This window comes from Rousettus aegyptiacus, unplaced genomic scaffold (assembly GCF_014176215.1).
Source record: "Rousettus aegyptiacus isolate mRouAeg1 unplaced genomic scaffold, mRouAeg1.p scaffold_m13_p_16, whole genome shotgun sequence".
In the NCBI taxonomy this organism is placed as follows: Eukaryota; Metazoa; Chordata; class Mammalia; order Chiroptera; family Pteropodidae; genus Rousettus; species Rousettus aegyptiacus.
The window spans coordinates 19366557-19390435 of NW_023416291.1; the positions used below are offsets into that span (position 1 = coordinate 19366557).

Consider the following 23879-nt stretch of genomic DNA (forward strand, 5'->3'; position numbering starts at 1 on the left):
AGAGGGGAGGGTGGGTAGAAACCTGGGGAATGGAATGGGGTTGGGCAGAAGATGAGCCAAGAGATTTGGGCATGCATGGAGCCCTTCCCTTGGCTGATTTACTGCCTCTGATATATATTTTTTTCAATATCAAAACAAAAGTTGTTTGAGACTAATGTTATTTTTATCCATTTATTTTCTCAATAGAAAGCAAAATAATGTAAACAACAAACAGTTTGATAATTCTAAAGAAAAAAGCCTGCGTTTTAGTTACTGTAATCAAAAGTAGCTCTTGCCTGCTTCTCTTTCTGCCTTTTCAGTCCTGCATCAAAGTATGTCTAATTGACACATGTAGAAAAAACAGTTCTGTGGTTCAAATAGATTGGGGAAATCTTAGCTTAAGTGAAAGAAACAGGTGTTGTGTTGTTGTTGTTGTTGTTGTTTTTAAGCTGTAGAACCTATAGAATCTGCTGATGCGCCCCTTACATCCCCAAGGCTGGGGAAGGATAAGAGGCAGTACTTCCAAACTTTTCTGACCATAGAACTTTTTCCATGAAACAAACACATTTAGAAAATAAGACTCTTTGGAACATTCTTGGGCAATTAAATGCTGCTCTGTGCTAATACTTTAGGCTGAGTCTTGGTAAAGACCATGATGATATGTTAGTTTTCTGCTTAGAGCATGGAGGCCTCGTACTGTTTGTGCAGCGTGGATGCAGAAGCTGTTGATCCACAGCCAAAGCAGATTGGACGAGTGGGTGTGGGCAGAGGATTGGGAGCCTCCCAGGTCTGCCACTCCGGTTCTGCCACTCACTCGAACCTTGGGCAGGTCTCTCAGCTTCCCTGGTCTTCAGTTTCCATGTTCATTAAATGAACATACAAAAATACCTGCTAATCAGAACTGTTCTAAATTCCAAGGTTAATGCCTGGCAGGTAGAAAGAGCTAAATAAATACAAAGTATTGTTTTTGCATATGCAATTTCAGCTGTTAGATTTTCCCTACTACCTTTTCTTCTCAAAAAATTTAACTCACTGCTGCCCATTGATCTCCTGCATTGAGAACAAACTTGGTCTTGAATTTAAAACCCCTTCCTCCCCCAACCAAGGGACCCCAGTCTTCTTCCCCAGTGTACAGAGAGGAGAAAGGCACAGATCTGGCTGGTTCTGAATCCTGCTTCCCTTGGCCAGCTGAGCCACTGACTTAGCCGTTCTTAACCTCATTTTCTCCTCTGTAAAATAAAGGGACTATTACCTGACATGTTACCTAACTTTTCAGGTTTTGGTAGAGGAAGAATGCGAGAGAATTCTTGTAATGCGGCTGGTACTTGCCTATGGACAGTAAGTGCTCAATTACTGGTAGCTGTTATTTTACTATTGTCATTATTATCGACCATGATCTTCACCTATGATTCTCACCTGAAGCTGGTTTTCTCCTACTATGTTGATTTTAACTTCCCAGCTCCCATCCTAGGGGGAAGAGGACCTGCTCTTTTCGCCTCCCACTCATCAAACAATGCAGCCATAGTGATTCACTGGCACTGGCGGAAAGGTGTTTAAATGTTTAAACATTTATAAAGCGGTTAGAACAGTGCCTGACATGCAGACTGTGTCCGAGTTTGTTAATGAAGTGAAGATGCTGTCTTAGTTTGCAAGGGCCGCCATAAAATTCCACAGACTGGGTGGCTTAAATAAACGACATAAATTTATTTTCTCGCATTTCTTGAGGCTGAACGTCCAAGATCAAGGTTGGCAGCAGGGTTGACTTCCCGTGAGGCCTCTCTCCTTAGCGGCCACCTCCTTAGCTTGCAGGTGGCCGCCTTCTTGCTGCTTTGTCCTCACATGGTTGTCCTTCTGTGCACAGGCATCTCTGGTGTCTCTTCTTCTTGTAAGGATACCAATCATTGGATTAGGGCCTCACCCTAATGGCCTCATTTTAAGTTAATCCCCTCTTTGAAGATCTTACCTCCAAATCTACTTATGAGGTACTGGAGATTAGGATTTCAACATATGAATTTTGAATCAGCCCACAACAGATGCTGCTATATACCTCAGGTATAGAGGGGCAGATAGGAAGGAAGGTTTTATTGGTCTATTCTGCTTTGTGTTCGAATCCAGAGTCTAACTGAAAGACACCACTCAACTGTGCGATAATATAACTCACGAAACATTTCTAGAGCACCTAGTGCCTGCCAGGCACTATGCTACTGATGGGAATATGGAGATTAAAGAAATGGGATCTCCTTTCTCAAGGAGCTTACAGTTTGGGGAGACAGATGTGACCAACTAACTCTAAAGCTAGAGAAATGAGAAGGAATTTAAACAGGACATGAATGACGAGTACATTCCATCCAAGCTGACAAGTAGAAATGGCATTCCAGGCAGAGGGACCAGTGTGAAGGGCAAAAGGAATGTGTAGAGGAGTGAACATGGCTGATGTTTCAGGGGGACACATCCCGTGAGAAGATGCAGGACGAGCAAAGTTCAGAGGAATGATAAGGGGGTGGCTGGAGATGAGGCTGGACAAATCAGCGTTGGAGCCCGCTGCTCCTTGAATGCCCTCTCTGCTTCCATACCCGGGCACCCTCATCCATGAATTCTTTCCCCACCTTTATCCTTCCCTCAAGTACCATCTTCTTTCAGAAGTCACTGCAGTTAATATTATTTACGCATAGGCCTTATATCACAATAAGATTATAAATTATTTCAGGTCAAAGATGATGTCTTTAATCATTTATAATCCCCTACGATACCCAGAAGGATACTTTGCATAAGTACTTTGTCCATTTGAATGAAATAAGATCAAGCTGTAACCTACTGCATGATTTAACTCCTTACTTACCACCGTCAGGTCCCAGTTTTGAGGCCCAGGGACACACAGAACAGGCAACAATGCTCTAAGCTCAAAAGCAAGCATTCACATGTATTCCCCTGCATGGAACGAGGCCAGGCAATATCAGCCTTTTAAAAATTTGTCTTTTCAATGTGCATACAGTTAGCCAAAAATAAATAAAGCTTATATTAATAATTGGAAGAATTCTACTTTCTTTTATAGCTATACCTTTGTTTTAGAACTGTAAGTTTCTCTGTACATTCAGACCATCGGGTGAATGGTGATAGAACATTTATGATAGAACATTTATGATTCAAACGGTCCCTTTGTGCATGAGTTAAAGTCTGCCACGTATAATCCAGAATTCACTGACACTCAGCCACCCATCTGAGGTGGCAACATTGATTCTGTTGTTCCCTCAACTGGTCTCACACATACTGACTGAGCTTGTTGTGGCACTGATTTTGTCCTTAAAGATACATAGTTTTCATAATGCATGTGTTAGGGTTCATACAACAGCCCTAAAACCATGTTAATTTTGCCTATTCATGAAAGTGAATATGAATCATCACCTTGTGACTGCTACAAAAGATTTTTCAGGGGTGAATTTGAACTCAGATTTTCACCCTTCCTCACTGATTATCCAGTCTCATAGTTCAATGTGATTTTGCTATTTGAGTACCTACTATGTGCCAGACACTTGGCTAGGTCGTGGTATAAAGAGAGGAACGGGATTCTGACCTGGAGGAGGCCACGGTTGAGAAGGAGACAGACGTGGAAAAACTGTACCTTCTGTAGGAATCAAGGCACAGAAGTTGAGGTGGGGTGGGGGAGGAGGCTGGCAGGCAGTAGGGAGTTAAGGAAGTTTCCTTGAGATGACATCGAAATCTAAGCTGGCCTTAGAAGAGTCCATCCGGTTGGAGGAGGAAAAGGGCATTTTAGATGAAGGGGAAGCAGGTGCAAAGGCCTGAGGGCGAGAAGCTGAGCAGTCCGAGGGACGGCAGATGATCCCATCATCCTGGAGCATCGAATGAGCTGAGAGAGAAGCAGAGAAAAGGTTACGTTTCCTCGATGAGGAGCTGGGACTGTGTTCTGTCTGCCTGTGTTTCTTAACATGTGGTCCTTCAACCACTTGAATTTCTTGGGGGGCTTGGTAAAAATGAGAATTCCTGGATTCCTAATTGTATTTACAGAATCAGAATCTCTGGAGAAGGGCCAGGAATCTGCATTCTCTAAGCTCCAGTGAAGTCCATACACACTGAGGTTTGAGAACCATTGCTTTGTGGGTAATAGGGAAGCAGCAAATGGTGCAATGTAGTGTAGTGACTTACTAAGATATTTATCTCCAGAGAGCATGTTGGCGATATAAGGGAGCTCTTGGAAATGTGCCCTGGGGAGCGGGAAACTGCTTTCTATTGCAGTGGTCCACATGAGCCAGAACTGAGACTGATGTGATGGAGTGGAGAGGAAATAGCAGATTTATAAGCTGCTTAGTAGGAAGAAGGCAGGACGGGGTGACCAAATTCAGCTTCTTAGCTGTTTGACCTGCGTGCAGTAGGGATGGAATGCAGTCGAGTGAGTGAGAGCTAAGGCTGTGACCGCTGAGGCTAGACGGCCCTGGGTGGCAGCCCCAACACTGCCACTTTCTTCTCTGGGTAATCTTGGGCGAGTTACTCAACCTCTCAGTGCCTCAGTTTCCCTTCATAAATGGGAATTAAAAAAAAAAACTTCCCTTATAGGGGGTTCCGGGGATTAAATAAATGAATATACACAAGAGCTCAGGATCGTGCCTGGCACTGAATAATGTTTAATACATTTTAGAGAGGCAAACCAGGTAACATATTCATAGCTGTGGTGTAGAAGTCATTAATAGTGAACATGAGTAGTTAAGAACATAGAAAGTAAAGAGCTCAAAAGCCCGATTGCCTCGGTTTGAACCCCAGCCTGCTATTTATTAGCCATGTGATTTAGGGAAAAGTTTTTAACCTCTTCGTGCTCAGTTTCTTCAACTGTAACGTTGGGGGGGATGATCTAATACATACATCACTTGGTGAGAACTAAAATAACACAAGTAAAGGCTTAGAACAGTGCAGGCACATAATAAGGACTCTGTAAACGTGACTGTTGTTGTTATCATTATCAACCCAGATACGGAAAGCAGGAGGAAGCGAGGCATGTTTCAGTTTTGACCATCCAGGTTGCAGTGTACCATCAGCGGCACTTTGGAGTACAGGTTTAGTTAGAGCTCAGCAAAGAAGGCATGGCTGGAGATCAATCTGGAAGTGAGAAGAATGGAGAAAGTACTTTAAATCATGAGTTTCCATGAGATGTTGGAGAGAGGAGTTGTAGTTACAGCTCAGGGAAGAATGGATGGGGAATGGAATCGGGAGCAAGGAGCGGGCCTTTCTCTGAGCCTTCCGCTTTTACATGGCATCTTATTTAAAATCCTTAGGGCGTATAATACACTTTCAGTTCCCAGTGTCTCCACCGTGTAATATGCCCACTACAGCGTGATATCTGGTGCTGCAGCCGGCTCATACCGACTCTCAGACCACCTCCCAACTCCGCGTTTAGGGACTGCATGTTGGTAGTTTTGAAACCGGCCAGGATGAGAACATAGAAATGGGCAGATGCTACGAATCAGAGCTCCTCCCCGGGGCCCTCAGGCACCCCCCCCCCACACACACACACACTCCTCGAGAGCCAAATTACCAGAACAACAAATAATTATCCTTACCTCTAAAAGAATGAGAGCTCAGAGAGCTGGGGTAGGAACCCAAGCTGTCTGAGACTCTGACGCCCATGGCTTTTCAATTGCACAATGATTCCTCTTCATCAAAAGTGTTTTTTAGCTATTGTGGTTTTCCAAAGTTGGGATATTCAATATCTTCCACGCCTGTAAACTTAATTATATGCTCCCTGTGAATACGTTCTGTTATTCTAATATTGTATTGCAAAACAGTCCTGAATGACTTTAGGGAAGTAGCTTAGTGCATCTGTTGATGATTCCCTGAAACACAGAAATTATTTTTTCAGCACTGTCAGAGTTTGCTGACTAGAAGCCATGAGGTGGTTTTGTCAGCTATGAAAGAAAGTTACCAAACAAAGGGGAAGCTGGAAGATGCGGGGCGGTGGGGAGTGAAAGCATTACAGTTGAATTGTTTCAAATTATGTAATTCATATGCCATACATTAGTGGGCGTGTGGAATAAAACACTTATTTGTACTTCAGAGCAGCGTGCTTTCTTGTAATATAAAATGGATGAGTAAAATCACTTAGCGTGAGTTCAGAGGCTTTATAGGAAGATATATTTTATGCTTCTGTCCCTTGCCTCACCTTTGCAAACCACCACCTAAAATCTTCCCTCCCTAAAATCTCTGAGAAAGATCATGCTAATTTGGCGTCTGAGGTCATTATGGGAACCCTGCCCTCATTCCTTGAGCATCTCATCCTTGGAAACTCTCGCAATTCAAATGGGACAAGATGCCACTAACATCTGCTGAGTGTTAGGCACCGCATTGTGTCATACCTAGGGTGCAACTTCGAACAGGACAGATGTTGCCTCACCCTTGGGGAGCTCACAGGTTAAGGAGGGAGACAGTTACACAGTTAAAATGCTGCGTGATAGGGATGGAGTTTGCTAAAGGAGTTTGTGGAGGAAGCATGATCTATGTGAGCCCAAAGGGTGGTTATCCTCACCTCAGACACCTGGTATTCTAAGCCCAATTAGAAAGAAGCGTCATGTGTATCAGAAAAAAGGGTTATGTTACGTAATGTCCTAACCTCCCGCTCAGGAGAACCCAGGTTGCAGTCTCTACTCCGTCTCTACTACCTCTGTGATGCGTCTAGCCTCAATTTTACATCTATAAAATAAACTGATAATATTTATCCTGCTAACTCATGGGGTTGTTATAGGAAATGCATGAGAGAAAGTATATGAAAGTATATTGCTGAACATTTTATTTTTCCAGGAATAATAATAATATAATTTCATTAATAATAAATTAAGAAAACATTTGTTAAGTACCTACTTGGTTGAGGATCCTGTGTTAGACCTAATATTTGGCTCAATTTCATCCTCTCGCATTATCCCATTTTAAGTATCTAGATTTATTTCTCATTAATTTTCTCATTAAGTTGGGGGAGGGGGCGGTCAAATTTGCAGTTGGTAATCCGTTGTTTCAGTCCAGGGCCTTATTACCTTCTGTAATCTTCCTGGAGGCATGGGTGGAGGGGCTGGGAGGAGCACAGATTAGAAGCTGTTGGCTTAAAAATTCATTTTGTGCTTTACAGGTTAGTTTAACATCTGGGAAAAACAAGTTTAATTACCTTATAGAATTGTTGCCAAATTGTTTATAATTACTTTTAAAATTCCTGCTACTTGCTTTACTAGCCTTATGTAACCATCAGATAAAATCTTCTACATCAAAATAGGAAAAGATTTTACAAGTACTCTATATGCTTTGTGTAACCTTCGTATTCATTACAAAAGAACTAGTTTTCATTATATATTTAGAATACTTTGGGGCGACTTTTCTATAGTCTAAATTGAAATTACTAAAAATCTTGAAGAGTAAAGCATGATCCTAAATTATTTGTAGCTTCTGGAATCTCTACTTTGGTTGCAAAACACTTTATAAACTCTTGACTATCAGCATTTCAGTATAATGATAATACGCTGTAGTTTTGCATCATTACTCAACATTAGGATTTTTCTAGTTTAACTACTAGTAAAAAATTGTCAGCGTAAGTTGTTTGTCAGGAGTATGCAGGTAGTTTCCTTTAATCCTTAGGAGTAACACTGTAATTGTGGTGTGCTTAAAAAAACACAAATAAGAGTTTTTTTAAAAAATGATGATCAATAACTCTGATGCTCGCTAGAATCGGGATGTTAGCAGTAATGCCGACCGAGCCATGTGGCTTAAGGAAAAAGACTTTTAAAAACAAATATTATAAAATCAAAATGGCAGTGCCTGCCTGTTCCATCTAGCTGTTTTAAAAATGTATAAGCAATTTTGGACTAACAGATGTGCCTCCAACCCTGGGATTTTATTTACATGTTAGGCAACAGACTCAAGCTCTGGTTAACTTGAGACCAAGAATGACAGCTGGGCAAACCCACGGCCCTGGAGCTCAGCAGAGCTTGGAGAACCTCTTTCCGGCAGTGTGGCCCTTTGCAGCATGGTTCATAGCTCTCATGACCCAGTATGTGCAGGTCCTGATAATTGCGCATGCATTTCAGTGGGCATAGGATCTTCTTTTTGCTTGTTCTGAGTGATATTGATATGGAGTCCAACTAAATGTCTTTTCAAATTCTAAAATTATACCCCCAAATAGAATTATTTCTCATTTCTACTGACACTCAAAAATTTATGTTTATTTCTTCAAAGGAAAAAAAGTGTTAGTATTTTTTGCTCAGATATTTTTCCTCCTTCAACATCACCTCTACATTTTCAGAAGGCAAATTGAATCCCTTTTACTTAGTATCCCTTTTTTGAAGGCACCTCTCAACCTCTGCTAAAGCACTGTTCTCCCCATTTTTTCCTTCCTTTCAAACATCAGCTGCTGCTGCTTGCAGAGCCTTCTCAGCAGACTTTGTCCATAGTGAATGGACAAAAGGTTAAGTAAAAGGGGGCAGCAGGCAGGTGTTTTCCCTACCTGGGTCAGAGGGAAAAGCAAACCAGTGTTCATCTATTCCGTTCATGTGCCGCTTACGCCCTCCCGGTTTTCAGCGTTTCTTTCCCTGCTCATAAGCCCTCTAAGCCACAGTGCAATTCAAATCTTACATAAGCAAGGACCTAGAACTGCCCGGGATGCTTTCACTTCTAGTTTTGTTTCTGTTCCAATTTAGTAGTAGGACTCTTTCTTTTTTATTATGTTTCTTTACTTGGTCCTTAGTTCCTCATCTTGCTAACTACCAAGCGTTTGGTCGTCAAAATTTTTGATAAATTTTTATTCTTAAGAGCTCCTGGCCTTACCTCCGCTATGTTCTAAGAAGTATTTTTAAACTAAGCATTTTGGAATTGTTTCCTCTCTGGGTCCTTCAGTTTTGCCGTACCCATTAACCCGCTGTTATTCAGCCATCAAGAGGGAATAACCAAAAACTAACACCGCGTTGGCACTTAACTTTTTCGAGGGCAAAGCATTCCTCCTCCAACCCTTGCCCCCCCCCCCTGCCGGCCCCAGCAGGAATACCATTTTTAAAGAGTATTAGCTGATACTGGAAATGTGCATATTATGGAGATTCTATGTGGATCAGGTATAAAAGATCATCTCTTCTGATACGTTTGAAATAAAATAAAAGTTTCCTCCCACAGTGTAGAAGATGCTCTTTTGAGGATTCAGACCTCAGATTTTTCTTTGACATTAGTGAGAGTAGATGAGATACCGAGATGATGAGAAGGCGTGACAGAATCCAGGATTTCAATAAAACAAGTATCCTGTGGGTCTGGTGAGAACCAGGTCATCTGCCCGGAAATTCTGTTGCTGATTTTATTCTGAGTTTAATCGCAACACTAGTTTCACTTCCTAACCTATAAATCTGGTTTCAAAAGAGTCTTAACTATTCCCCAGCAGGGCTTAAGCGTGTGTTTAGTTGAAGTTAAGCCACTGTCAGTATCTTTGTCCGTTCTTTCCTGAGGCGATGTATGGGTGCCTAAAAACAAAATGTCAAATTGCTCTTTTGAATGTAAATGAAATTATAAAACCGAAGCATAACTTTCTCTCTTTATGAAAATTTAAACCTCCTTCTTAGTTATTTCTGAGCAAAATGTATTCTGTTTTCATCCATTGTTATTCCCATTGAAATAAGTTATAGACATGTCTTTGGAAACAAAACAGACATCTGTTAACCCGCGGATGCCTTCGCTAATTTTTTTTCCCCAGCCTCATCTCTTAAATAAAAAAAAAAAAAAAAGTCAGTAAAGATGAGAATATAACTTGGATTAATTTGCTTTCTTTTGCCTTTCTTTTTTGTTTCATCCAGAAAGTGCTCTATCAGGATATCTTTTACATTTTCAGAAAGAATCTACAGCCTATGAGATACTGAGTCTGAAAATAACACAAAAGTAAATCCAGAATCTGAAAGTCAGCCAGCTAGTATAGCTTCAGTGGTCTTATGGTTTGTTAAATGCATTGAAAGTCAAGTGTCCAGGTTTCTTCTAAGAGCTACTGAGTGAGAGAGTGGGATTGTATATCTTCAATCATAATGTTAGTTTTTATTATTGTGTCTTTGTGGAATCTAATATATTTTAATCATGTAAATGTGCAACTATAACTTAATAAGAGAAGATTGACATTTACCAAAAGTGATTTTTCAAGGACTTGATTGGTCCGAAAAAGTTTAGTAGCATATGAATTAGGTCACGGTGAGGGGGTTTCTTTTTCAAAATATATAATTTAAAAACAGTGCATTCTCAGGTTACCTATGGAAGCCTGAACAATTCTCTTGCTGAGACTGAGAAATCTAATTCTCTACTGCTTAATTTCTGTGGTTTTCTAATTTATTTTTAGGTACCAAAGGAAGAAATAAAGGAGAATTTACAAATCTTCAAGGAGTAGCTGCATCTACGAGTGGAAAGATATTAATTGCAGACAGTAACAACCAATGTGTGCAGGTATGGCCCCTAATTGTATACCTTTAACCACTAATGTTGATAAAATAGGTAAGAGTTGTATATTTTCCTACTTAAGACTTAAGGTACATGGGACAAGGGAAAAAGGGAAGCTTATAATACACGTATACACTTTTCTTCAAATAGAATTTACAAGTTCTGACCTGTAGTACATATGACAAAGGCACTGGCCTGTTTCTACCTCACTAATTTCTGTGCAAGTCCTCATTCCGATGAATGTAATTTGTTTTACAGATATTTTCTAATGATGGCCAGTTCAAGAGTCGTTTTGGCATACGAGGACGCTCGCCCGGGCAGCTGCAGCGGCCCACAGGGGTAGCTGTGCATCCCAGTGGGGACATAATTATTGCAGATTATGATAATAAATGGGTTAGCATTTTCTCTTCAGATGGGAAGTTTAAGGTAAGATTATCTACCAACCGGCTACTAAACAGTAGAGAGAAGGAACGGGAAATGCAAAATAGAATTGTCTTTTTCTTTTTACAATCCAATAGAATATCCAACAGTTCTTCAGACACAAAGACGTCTCGACTGTGTTATATCTAAGTTTTATGAAGTGAGAATAACAATGATATTGTCATAAATCTACTCATATGTATCCTAAATGTGGCTTCATTTTATAAAGAATTGGGTTACTCAGGTTTTTAAAAAATATATATATATGTGTGTGTGTGTGTGTGTATATATATATATATCATTAGATTTAACTCAATTCAGTGAAAAACTAACAATCTTAAAAAAAGGGTTATTAAGAGGCAATTTATATTTCCCAAAATAACCTATAGGTTATTTTTTTTTTTATTTGTCAGTTATGAAGTGACTTCTACTTTTTCAGACCTGTGACAGATGCTATGGGAGAAACAGAATTGTACGATATGGTCCCTACCTTTTAAAAATCTACAAGTCCTTTGAGGATTAAAGACTAATATACGAGACATGACAGAAAACAATTCATGTCAGCCTTTAATCAGTCATAAATTGTTTGGCACAATCTAAAACCATAGTGTTGAAGTAGATATCATAGGAATTAGGAGGAAAAGAAAATGAGGGTTGGCTTCATGGAGAGAGTGTGAGTTGAGCTACGATTCGAGGGATCCCGTCATTTGACACATTTGCGGTCACTCCCAGCATCATCCATTTTTCAGCAAGTCACCGAAGAGTAGAGAGCTCTCTGGTGATAACAGAAATCTCTCTTCTAAGGTGTCATCAAAAAACGTTAGCATCCAGCCCATTTACTACACTTGTTCACAAGAAGATTGTGAGACACTTTTTCAAAGGTGTTTTTGAAGGCCATGTGCACTATGCCTTCTGTATTCCCCTGTCCAGCCTGTTGGAGGCTTCTTTTTCAGTTGACACCATAAACTTAAACTCAGATAGATCAACCCATTGGAATCTCGGTTCTGCAGTTCTTTAGCTTTTTGGCCTTTGGAAAATGATGTAAGTAACTCCCTTGAGCCTTAGTAGACTTGTAGTTCAAATTTGGATTTAAAAAAAGCTATCTCATAAGATTTGGGTAAGGAGTAAATAAGATTTTTATTTCTGGATTTTCTATGTGCCTCGTATGAAATAGGCATCTAAGAAATGTTCTTTTCCAATGCCTCTAGTAATCCTGTCCAAAAACCAAAGTCGGTTTGACCAGCTATGATTTGAGCTTCCAGACCTCATGACGGCTCCTGGTGGTCATCTCTTCCTTGTGTAAATGTTCGGAGGTGACGCCATTCATAACCCATTCTGGAGTCCTGAAGATCGCACAAAATTAACACGTTAGTCTCTTATTGGAGGAATTTATATTTTCCTCTTTAAAGGTGTTAGTTCTCTATGGTTACATAATTTTTATTAAACAAGTTACATAATTATTAATCCTCATATTAGAGCATCTGTTTTGTGTGGGGCAGTATCTTTTCTAGCTAGAGAAATAAAAAGCTATTATTTTTAATTCCACCATGTTACACACAATTCTTCAATTACCCTTGCTTTTCTGTCCCACTCATAATGTACTGGCTCTGTTTGATGACCATGTAAACAGAAAGGTCTCTTGCCTTTCTGTATTTCTAACTTTCTCCTGTTCTTTTGTGTTTTCATAATTGTATTTGTAGTAAGCCATATCCAAATATGACATCAATAGAATGAAATAACATCAATAGAATGAAAGCAACTCAGAGACCTTTTGAAAATACCCATCTAGTTTGGAGACAACTCATTGTTCTTGTGTCGTACTCCAGCAAAACCCTGACCTGTCTTTTTAAATTCAGAAACAAATACTAAACAGGATTTTAAACAGGAGTTTTATGTCTATTATGTTGAAATATTTTATAGCGAATATATTAAAACATATTAAAACAAGTTATATATCTAAGAGAGAAGGGCGTCTTGAATTAAGCATTTTTCTTTCAGTGGTTCACTATTCTATATGTAGTAGACACTCTTCCTGGAAGAACTGGATTCTCATGGTTGGAATGTTATTGGTAATAATTGGAATGAACACTAAAGAAAACCCACACCTTCTAGAGGACCGGGGGAATGGACATGTATAGTTTCAACATGCCCACCAATACTCCCCTTTTTATTCATGATAGATGGCAATCCAAACCCAAAGGGTAGAAGGATAGCAAGAGAAAACACTTTAGTACGATAATGAGAGTTCATCCGGGTGTGATGTACATGACTGTACGCTGACAGATACTTTCTTCTTCGAAATACCTTTGAGAAGATATTTTCTTCTTTGATGGGATTCAGTAAAATTAAGCAGGTGCTCAGAAAGACAAACCTTTAACATAAAGGTGGGTTTTTTGTATTTATTTCTAACAGTTCTAGGGAAAGAACATCGTATGTCCTTTTCTTTCTTTTACTAACTTCTCTAACATTCATGCCTCTAATATATATATTTTTTCATCTTCCTTCCCGACATATCTTTCAATTCATCTAGGAACCTTTTGTGACTCTAGCACAGATACAGAGGCCCCTGGCCACCACATTCTAACATATCTCCTCTCTTCTGTCTTCAATTTAAGGACCTATTTTTCGAGCTAAATATTTTCATTTGACAGTCCCAGAGCCACGGTATAAAATTTCCTTGCTTACTATTCTGTTTAAGATGGGGACACACTGGCAGGCCCAATGCCATAATTCTTATTCTACTTGACAAAATCTATTGCCACCAAACTACAAGTAATGAAGGGAAGTGGAAGGAAAAGAGGTTTGGGGTCAACATTTAAGTATTTTCTTTTAGAACTGTACTAGTTCTCACTACATGACAGAATGGCAGTAATCCTTTATTTTCTGTTTTTATGCTACATAATTACCATCTACTTAGTGTTATATGGGTGAGTCATTCTAGTAACAACTAGTGTTCGTAATGTTAGGTAGCATAATATCTTATTTTAATAATCAGACTCTTCTCTCTTCCTTTTAATCTCTACTGACATATCTTCCATTCAGACATGAAAGAAAGTACACAGTTTTTTTTTTTTTGCAAGCTATTATGTTATAGTCTCTTTGAGCTTTGGGCCAGATTGAAGAATCAGAATCAAATTTGCACAACAGATTCCCTTGACAGAATGCCACTGTTTTTCTCCTAAGTAAATCCGTCTCTTTGTTCTAAAGCAATCAACTCTGAATTTGTCATTTATAAACTTCGAAGAGTAAAAGATCATACAAAAGCTGAACCTCCCCCCCCTCCTTATGTGAACGTCCCCACCCCACTCTCCCTATCTTTCTTGCACATATTTTCATGTCTCTGTTGGGAAAGGGGACAGTCTCCCTACTCCTAGTCCACTGATCTTTTGCTGTACCACACTGCTTCTTTAGAAGGGATTTGTGATCCCAGTTACAGGGATTCGAGAACATTTCTGGTGGTGATCCCTTTCAAAAGTAAAGATTTCATATAAGTATCAGTAGCATATAATGGATGTGACAGAAATAGTTTTCTAAGATGGTAGATCGTGTGACATATGAGTCTGTGCTCCCCTGTTGGCACATTCGAGTAAATGTTTACTAAAATAAATGTCTTCTTCGTGTTCTACAGTGTTTTAAACTTCACTTCTGTACTTATTTCTAACAGACAAAAATTGGATCAGGAAAGTTGATGGGGCCCAAAGGAGTTTCTGTGGACCGCAACGGGCATATCATCGTGGTGGATAACAAGGCGTGCTGTGTGTTTATCTTCCAGCCAAACGGGAAAATAGTCACCAGGTTTGGTAGCCGTGGAAACGGGGACAGGCAGTTTGCAGGTACACTGGATGGTAATATGTAAACCCCCTTTTTAATGGCTCTTCTGCTCGCATTTGCATGATGTTGGAGCTTGTTGAAGATTCTTCACCCCCAATGTGTTTGCTGGCTTTTGAAAAGAGGCAAGGGATGAAATCTAAGCAGAAGCATGGTTATTAGATGCTTATCAATTACCCACCACAGTAAATTGAACTGCAGTCCATGTGTGGTTTTTATTGGTGGCACTTTACAACTCAGAAGTATAATCTAATGTTAATAGGAAACAAAATATAAATTTTAAAATAAAATAATTTTAAAAATAAGAATGTTCGAGGAACAATGGAATAACTCCTGTTTCCCCCTAGCCGTAGCGTTATTTAAAGAAGCCTCTAAATGAGAATTTTTTTCGCCTTTCTAGGCGATTAGATGAGAGTATGGGTTCAGAGTATTTGCTGAGTGTGAGAAGAAGGGCAGTCTCTTATTTCTCTCATTGGCGTACGGCTTTGTAGTCATAAGCTTACTTAGTTTTTCACATCTCAGAGAAGTGGCAAAAAACAACTTATTAAATTTCCTTTTTGAAAGGATGCTTTGGGCATTTAATCTTAATTTGCATAATCTTTCTTTGTGCCTTGTCTCCAGTTCTGCCCGGTTCTGAATGTCCAAAATTATAAAGTAAGAGTTTTCTGCTCTACTTTTTTAAAAAAAACTTTATACATTGAAGTCTTTTTTTTCCCTCAGTGCTAAGGGTTACCATGTCTTTTCTCAGTGGGAACTGAGGATCCTAAAGTGACTAATATATACTCAGAGAAGCTGGCAGATTTGACGTTCAGATGGTGATGTGGAGAATGAATTCTGATGCTCCTCCCACTTCACTGGGGCTGATGCAATGCCAGGCTTGAGCTGGAGGACGTCAGAGTAGCCAGTCCCAAGTGTAGAATGACTGAGGACCTCTGTTACCTGGACCCAGAGGTCTGGCTCAAGGACCGAGGCCAAACTTCTTTGTCCTTTCTTAAATAACTAAGTAATATATTAAATTTTGTAATTCCTATGTTGTTGTAACCATTTTCATTGTTGTGATCATCACATATTTTTTTTCCCATCTTTATTGCAGGTCCCCATTTTGCAGCTGTAAATAGCAATAACGAGATTATTATTACAGATTTCCATAACCATTCTGTCAAGGTACTGTAAACACACCAATTATTACCTTTTAACTGCTTTTATTGAGAAATCGGTCTGGGAAAAAATAATGTATAGCTCACATAAATACACAGGATCTAAAGGAGGTAACTTAAAAGAGCAGATTGTGCTTCTCCTTAAAGATGCAGGTTTTATTTTGGACATACATACTTTGGGGAGTCAGAAAATTGAACAAAATATGGTGGCTATAGGTTCTTAATTTGAAACCAGTATAAAAGGAGACAACTTGAAAATTAAATTTGAAAAAGCAATTGCTCCAACCTGGAGAGGCAGAACTTTCTGAAACGTCATACATTGTGGCTATTCAATAATGAAAACAAGATCCCTTTTTCAATTTGCTACATCACAAGGCCTTTCAAACAAAATGAGATATTAGAACTCCGGTATGACAACAGATTTTAAGAGGAAAATAGCTCTAGAATCTATTCCTATAGTAGTATATTTCATACCTTTTAGAGCACTTTCACACACTTGGGGTTTCTTAGAAAACAATGCCTACCACGTCCCCCAAGTAGTATAGTACATCTTTCTTAACTAGGTTTAGGGAGAAGACAGATTTGACCTTCGTCATGAGCACATCAGGAAATAATAAAGTGGTTCAAAACAAATGTCTCATTTACCGGAATGAGAAAGCGTTTAGTCACCTTCTAGACCAAGCTTCTCAAGGTGCGATGCATGTTCCACTGAAGGTATGCCAAGTGGTCATGGGCAGAGCACTGGCAGACGTTTTTATTTTAAGAGTGGTATATTTATTTTAGGGTTACCGCCGTTTACATCAGGTGATTTTTTTTTTACTTAAAGAAGTAAATTCATTGAAAAATTTTTCAAGCGAGGCATTTTAAAGGAGGGATAATAAAGAAGCGGCGCAGGTGGCATGCCAAAGGCTGAAGTTTGCACTGAGAGACGACATTGCGCAACCAAAGCTGAAACCGATTTTTCGGTGTTGAGAACTGGAATCGCTAGACAGGGATAGGATTTTAACACCCAAAGGTGCTCTCTCTTCTGTGTCCTTCACTATGTCATTTCCCAAGCTCATGCAGGGAGATCTCTTTAACCTGAGTAAATGGAAAAGCGTGAGCCTTTTTGATGGGAGTCGAGTCCCTGTGCAAAGAATAGAGCATGCGGGCTGCGGTGACGGGGCAGGCTGAGGGAAAAGGATGCCCACCGTCGCTTACCTCCAAGGCCGCCTCCTGCCATGTTGTCTTTCCAGAGTTTTTACCACAGTGGTAGAGCTCCATCCCCACTCCCCCACCTCCCTCAGTGCCAATAAGCTGCATATTCTCACCTCTACGGGAGTGTCTTGATAAAGGGAAGAAGGCAGTGGGAAAAGTCATTGGTAGAGGAGGAGGGGAACTGAGAGTCATTGGCAGCAGGGACTGGGCCTGCGACCCTCCTCGCAGAGCGCTATAACAGTCTTGTGTAATGAGCATAACTAAAAAAGATGACGCAGGCTGTCATCATACCTCCTACCTTCACTCACTTTATATAGGAATCATTCATGTAACTACAGGGCATTCAACCAGAAGAGTACGCATATAGATTCCAACAGTGCAAAGGCCAGCAAATGCCTGCCATAGATGCTCTCCCCGCCCACCAGAAGATAGTAATATTAATCAAGTTGCTCTTTTCTACTAAACTCAACTATGACCCCAGAGCCTTTTCCTCCCAGTGGCCCAAGCAGGCTCTCTGAATCAACCGCCATTGCTATGTGGGATGACTCCTATTTACCAGCCCTGGCTGTCACTGTAGAAGGAAATAAGCCATATGTAAGAAACCAAAATGCAAGGCAGATAGCAATAAGTGATTTCTTATAAGTAGGTACATGTAAAGTTCTACGAGTGCCCAGAAGAAAAGAGATTTTTAAGATTATCAGAGAAGACTTCCAAGTGGAAGCAGAATTTTGAAATCAGCAAAGGATTATCATCAAAGTTAGAAAATCTTATTGTAAAAACTTATTATAAAAAGCAAGCTATAAAAACAATACCAGCTTATACTTCTGTCTCTTAATATGTTTTCATCTGAATAATTTATAAACGAGTGATATTTTAGATGTGGAAAATAGAAAATAAGAAAACTTTATAATTATTCTAAAAACTCTTCAAGTTTTCAATACAGTAGAGGCAGATTATTTTAGTTATTTAAATACAGTTTTTCTCTTAACAAAACCAGTCTTTTTTCTCTTTGTTAGCTGTCCTATATCTTTTTTGAAATAGTGGGTTTGTTTCCCATGTAACACAGGGCAGTTAGCAATAGTTCTGGATTCAAGTCATTTCTCTGTTGGTAAATGTAAAAACTACCTATAGTTCAGAACTAACAAGTGGTCTAGTTAATTCTTTAGCTACCTTCATTCAGTATATATTTTCTTTCTGTGGCAGTAGGTAATTAATTCAGGAAGTGGTCATGACTCCTTTTTCTTTATCTTAACATAAGTTAAGCCTTTAGAGATGGAAGTGTCTCATTTTCCCAATGTACGTGACTAAAAGAAAGAGCCATTTTAATCTTTCACGAAAACAGAATGGCAATAGCAGAATTCCCAAAATGTCCTGAGATCATCCTCAAATTAGATCTGTGCTCAGTTATGATAAACTGCCTCAGTTTCACATTTTACAAACCCTTACTCTCAGGGTCCCTGGCACGTAATACTTTTGAATATCTTAATCAGTAGTTTTACACATGTAGGAGGCAAAAAAAAAAAAAAAAAAAAGGAAGCTTAAAATAATATCCTGGAGCTAGTTCAAAACCATTAAGTATCATCTGAATCATCAAGATAAAATTATGCTCACTATAGTCTTATAATTAAGCACATACAAATGCTCTCAAAATCAGTGATCTATTTGATATGCATAGAGTAACACTCTATTAATGAGAATATTTAATTAACTACAACCCATTGCTTGTCCATATGAAATTAGAGAATTTACTTAATAGAATTCAGTCCCTTCTCTCAGTAGCCTCCATTCAATAAAGCCTTAGGGCCATATATATTCTTTGTTTTAACTAAATATGTTCTGAAAAAAATATATAAAACCCCTTTTTTTATCCCTTGCTTGCTGTCTTTTCACACACACACACACACACACACACACACACACACACACACATAAGTGTGAAGTCTGGCTTACTCTTTCTCATTGGGTTAGTAAAATGGTAATAAATTCTGAGCATCCAGGCTAACAAAAAGCTTCTATTTTCTCATCCAACTTTGAATCATCATCTTGTTAGAAATACAATTCCTGTTCTTGAAATTTAGCTATTTTTTTAAAGGCAGAAAGAATAACATTGTTGAAAATTACAGTTCTATTTTCTCATATCTTATATTTATATATATTTTATAATTCATAATGGAAGTATTTTTCACCTAAGTATTCAATAACCAGATATAAACTAGAAAAAAGAACTTATTTAACAAATGATAAATCAGATTTGTACAGGAAATTGGGAAACCAAACTTGATATGGTGGTCTAATAAGTCTTGTTACAGATAACCTGTTCAGATAAATATTTTTAAAATCCATAATGTCAGCTCAATGATTTTCATTTAAAATGAAATTATTTACAAATATTTCATACAGGTGTTTAATCAAGAAGGAGAATTCATGCTGAAGTTCGGCTCAAATGGAGAAGGAAATGGGCAGTTTAATGCTCCGACTGGCGTGGCAGTGGATTCGAATGGAAACATCATTGTGGCAGACTGGGGAAACAGCCGGATCCAGGTAGATGAAAACACTCATTTATTTGTGTGGAGTAATTTGTGGAGTGGAGAATTGGCTTTCCCCAAACTGGATTGTTTGTCATTCTTTAGCGGTTAGATGCTAAGACTGTAGATAATCTTACAAGAATTGAGGAAGGTTGAGTAGAAAAAATGAAAACCTATTACCTGAGTGAAACCCTCTAAATTGGGCATTTTTAACACGTATCCCATAAACCCTCAAGGGTTTGTGGGTAGAATTCAAGAGATCTATTGAACAAAATGATATTTTTGTTTTTACTAACTTCTAATTAAAAATCATCATTTCCTTTAAATATTAAGATAGGCAACAATTATAGTAGTTTTAGTACTATCTATAACTTTCTCACCAAAAGAAATCCATAAAATTTCATGTTACAGTTGTCATCTTGAATTATAATTTATTCTCATCACATCCTTGAAATTAGTCATTATTAGACCCATCACTACTTCTTATTATTTAATGTGTTGGTTTAAAAAGCATACATATTACTATTTCACAATTTTGTAATATTTTGATTTTATTTTATTATGATAATTTTCCTTTATAATTCTATATAGTTCGATTTATGCATTTAAAAACATTATTCTGCTAAATAACTTTATTCGAAGAGGAAATCTCAAGGAAAATTTAAAAATGTATTGGACTGAATAAAAAATGCAAATATAGCATATTGAAGTTTATGGCATGCAGCTAAAATAGTGCTGAGAGGGAAATTTTTTCCTCCAGCTTTACTGAGATTAACATATAGCATTGTGTAAGTTTAAGGTGTATATATTGCTTACATTAGAAAAGAGGAAAAATCTCAAATCAATGATCTAATCTCCCACCTCAAGAAGCTAGAAAGAGAGGAACAAAGCAAACTGAAAGCAAGCAGAAAGAAGGACATCGTGAGGATAGAATCAAGAATTGTAAAATTTGTCTACAGCCATGCCACCCTGAACGAGCGTGATCTTGTCTGATCTCAGAAGCTAAGCAGGATCAGGCCTGGTTAGTACTTGGATGGGAGACCACCTAGGAAGACCAGGTGCTGTAGGCATAAAAAATAAAAAATAAGGGATTGCAAGCTGACAAGGTCCTTGCAATCTGTGTGAGGTCAATCAAGGGTTGCCTTGCTTAAAAAAAATAAAATAATAAAATTCAAGACAGAAAAACAATAGAGAAAACCAATGGAGCAGAAAGCTGGTTCTTTGAAAAGAGCAATAAAATTAATAAACTTCTAGCAAGACTAACAGCAACAAAAAAATAACATCAAGTACTGATGTCATTATAGACCCTGCAGACATCAAAAGGATAATAAGGAAATTCTATGAACAACTCGACGTGTATCAGTTTGACAACTTAGATAAAATGGGCCAATTCCTCAAAAAGTGCAAACTCCACGACTCGTATATAAAATAAATGATTTGAATAGTCCTACAACTATGTAGTTCATAACTTTAAAACTCCCCTAAAAGAAATCTCCACACTCAGATGGTTTTGCTTGAGAATTCTAACAAATGTTTAAAGAAGACTTAGCACCGGCTCTACACAATTTCTTCCAGAGCGTAGAAGACAAGGGGAAACTTTACAATTCACTTTCCAACTCAGCTTTTGATGCCTTGATCTTAAAACCAGACTAAGACAATACAACAAAGAAAACTACAGATTGTATTCCTCATGGACATAGATGCCAAAATACTTAACAAAACATCAGCAAATAAAATTCAACCATATGTAAAAATCTCTCCATGACCAAATGGAATTTATTCCAAGAACGCAAGGCTATTTCAGTATTTGAAAATCAATCAACGTAGTCTACTGCATTAAAAGGCTAAAGAATAAAAAGTATATGATCATATTGATTGATGAAGAAAAAGCATTTGATGAAATTTAATACCCATTCATGATTAAAAAAAAAATCTCAGTAAATAAGGAATATATAGGAAGTTTCTCAGTTTGATAAAGAACATCTATAGCTAACACCATTTTTAATGGTGAAAGACTGAAGGCTTTTCCTCCAAGATCAGGAACAAGGCAAGGATGTCTGCTCTTACCGTTCTTGTTCAACATAATACTGCAAGTTCTAGCCAGCACATAAGGAAAGAAAAGGAAATAAGAAGCTTACAAATTAGAAAGGAAAAATAAAAACTGTTTCTATTTGCAGATAACATGATCGTTTATGCAGAAAATTTCCAGAAATCTATGGAAACATTTCCCAGAACTAATAAGAAAATTCAACAAGGTCACAGGAGACAAAATCAATATAAAAAAAATTTATTGTATTTCTATGTAGTAGCAATGAACATGGAAACCAAAATTCAAATGTAATACCCTTTACAATCGCTGAAAAAATGAAGTATTCAGTTACGGTAACAAAGCATGCCCAGTATTTACATGCTGAAAACTATAAAATGCTAATGAAAGAAGTGACAGGAGATCTAAATAAATGGAGAGAGATACCAAGTTCAAGGATTGCATGTTCTCCCCAAACTGACATATAGATTTAACACAAAATCTAGGAATTTTCGTGGATATGAGATTATTTTAAAATTTATGTGGAACGGCAAAGGGACCAGAATAGCAAAAACAATCTTGAAAAAGAAGAATAAAGTTAAAGGAACCACTCTACTCGATTTCACAACTCTTTTACTGCTATTATATAGATGCAGTAATCAAGACTTTGTGGCAGTTGTGGAGGGATGGGCACATAGATCAATGGAACAGAATAGAGAATCCAGAAATAGACCAACACATGTACAAGCGGCTGATTTTTGACAAAGGTTCAGTGGCAATTCAGTGGAGGAATAACAGCTTTCAACACATGGTGCTAGAGCAATTAAGATTTCCATAGAGGAAAGAAAATGAACCTCACCTTATACAAAAATATGAACTCTACATAAATCGAGATTTAAATTAAAAATGTAAAATCATAAAACTTTTAGAAGATAAAGTTTAGGAAGGTTTAAGAGACAAACTTTGGGACCTAGGGCTTGGTGAAGAGTTTTTAGACATACTACCAAAAGTATGATCCATAAGAGAAGAAAATTAATAAATTAGACTTTATCGAAATTAAAAACTTTTGCTCTAGGAAAGACTCTGTTAAGAGGATAAAAGGATAAGCAACGTACTAGGAAAAAATACTTGTAAACCACATATCTGACAAAAGATCTACACTATAATATATGTATAATGATTCTCAGAATTCAAACAGTAGAAGAACCAAATAATCCAATTACAAAATAGGCAAGGGACATGAAAAGAAATTTCACTGAAGAAGAATACCCATGAAAGAATACCACATCACTAGACATTAGGGAAGTACAAATTAAGACCCTGATGAGATATTACTACACATTTATTAGAATAGCTAAAATTAAAAATATTGATAATGCAAAATGCTGGCAAACATGCAGAGAAACTAGATTTCTTATGCATTGCTAGTGGGAATATAAAATGACAGTCAGCCTTGAAAATAACTTGGCAGTTTCTTAATAAATTAAACATGTACTTACCATACAACCCCATAGCTGTACTCCTGGGCATTTATCCCAGAAAAATGAGAATGTTTGTTGTTCATAGAAACCTTATTTGTAATGGCCCCAAACTGAAAATGACCAACATGTTTTTTGATAGATTTAATGTTGTGGTATATCTATGCAATGAAATACTACTCAAGCAGTAAAAAGGAATAGACTAATGACACACTCAACAACTTAGCTGCATCCCAAAGGCATCAGGCGGAGTGAAAAAAAGCATTTTCCAAAGATCACACACTGTGATTTATCTAACATTTATCTAACATTCTTGAAGTGACAAAATTTTAGAGAAAGAAAACAGATTAGTGTTTGGCAAGAGTTAGAGATCGTGGTGGGAGGAGGGAGGTGGGTCAGACGGTACAGAGACAGCATGAGGGAGAGCTTCGCGATGGAATAGTTCTGGATGTTGGTTGGGGTGGCGGTTACATGGATTTCCACTTGTGATAACATGATATACGATTATATACATACATTCCAATGTCAGTGTGCTGGGTTTTATATTGTACTATAATTTAGAAGATGTAACCATTGTGGGAAACTAGGTGAAAAGAAAGGCGCATAAGCTGTCTGTACTATCTTTGCAACTTCTTATGAATCTTTAATTATTTCAAAATTAAAAGTTAATGAAACCAGATTTAAAAGAATAATAATAGTGAATTTAAATATGTTTTCATGGTTTAAGAATAAGGAATGGCATTTGGCATTTTGAGTATAAAAAATAATAAAACTGGTTACTTTCTGGGGAAAAGAGCATTAAAACACTATTTTGAGACTGTAATAGTCT

At 38.0% G+C, this 23879-nt stretch overlaps 1 protein-coding gene, 1 long non-coding RNA gene and 1 pseudogene across 16 annotated transcripts in view; 2 read left to right on the forward strand and 1 right to left on the reverse strand.

Annotated features, from left to right (window-relative positions):
• The window catches only part of TRIM2 (tripartite motif containing 2), a 94877-nt gene that overhangs the window by 65396 nt on the left and 5602 nt on the right, over positions 1-23879 (forward strand). For all 15 annotated transcript variants that reach the window (XM_016144615.2, XM_016144616.2, XM_016144620.2 and 12 more), the window contains 5 exons: positions 10322-10425; positions 10678-10845; positions 14504-14672; positions 15761-15831; positions 19422-19562. In XM_016144615.2, coding sequence (XP_016000101.1) covers positions 10322-10425; positions 10678-10845; positions 14504-14672; positions 15761-15831; positions 19422-19562 — 653 coding nt within the window. The remainder of the gene's footprint in view (positions 1-10321; positions 10426-10677; positions 10846-14503; positions 14673-15760; positions 15832-19421; positions 19563-23879) is intronic.
• Positions 4968-8546, reverse strand: LOC118612429. The gene is made up of 3 exons (XR_004954876.1): positions 8468-8546; positions 5547-5712; positions 4968-5085 (listed from the first exon to the last, which is right to left on the reverse strand). It is a non-coding gene; the product is annotated as an uncharacterized LOC118612429 (long non-coding RNA).
• LOC118612552 lies at positions 20498-20616 on the forward strand (annotated as a pseudogene).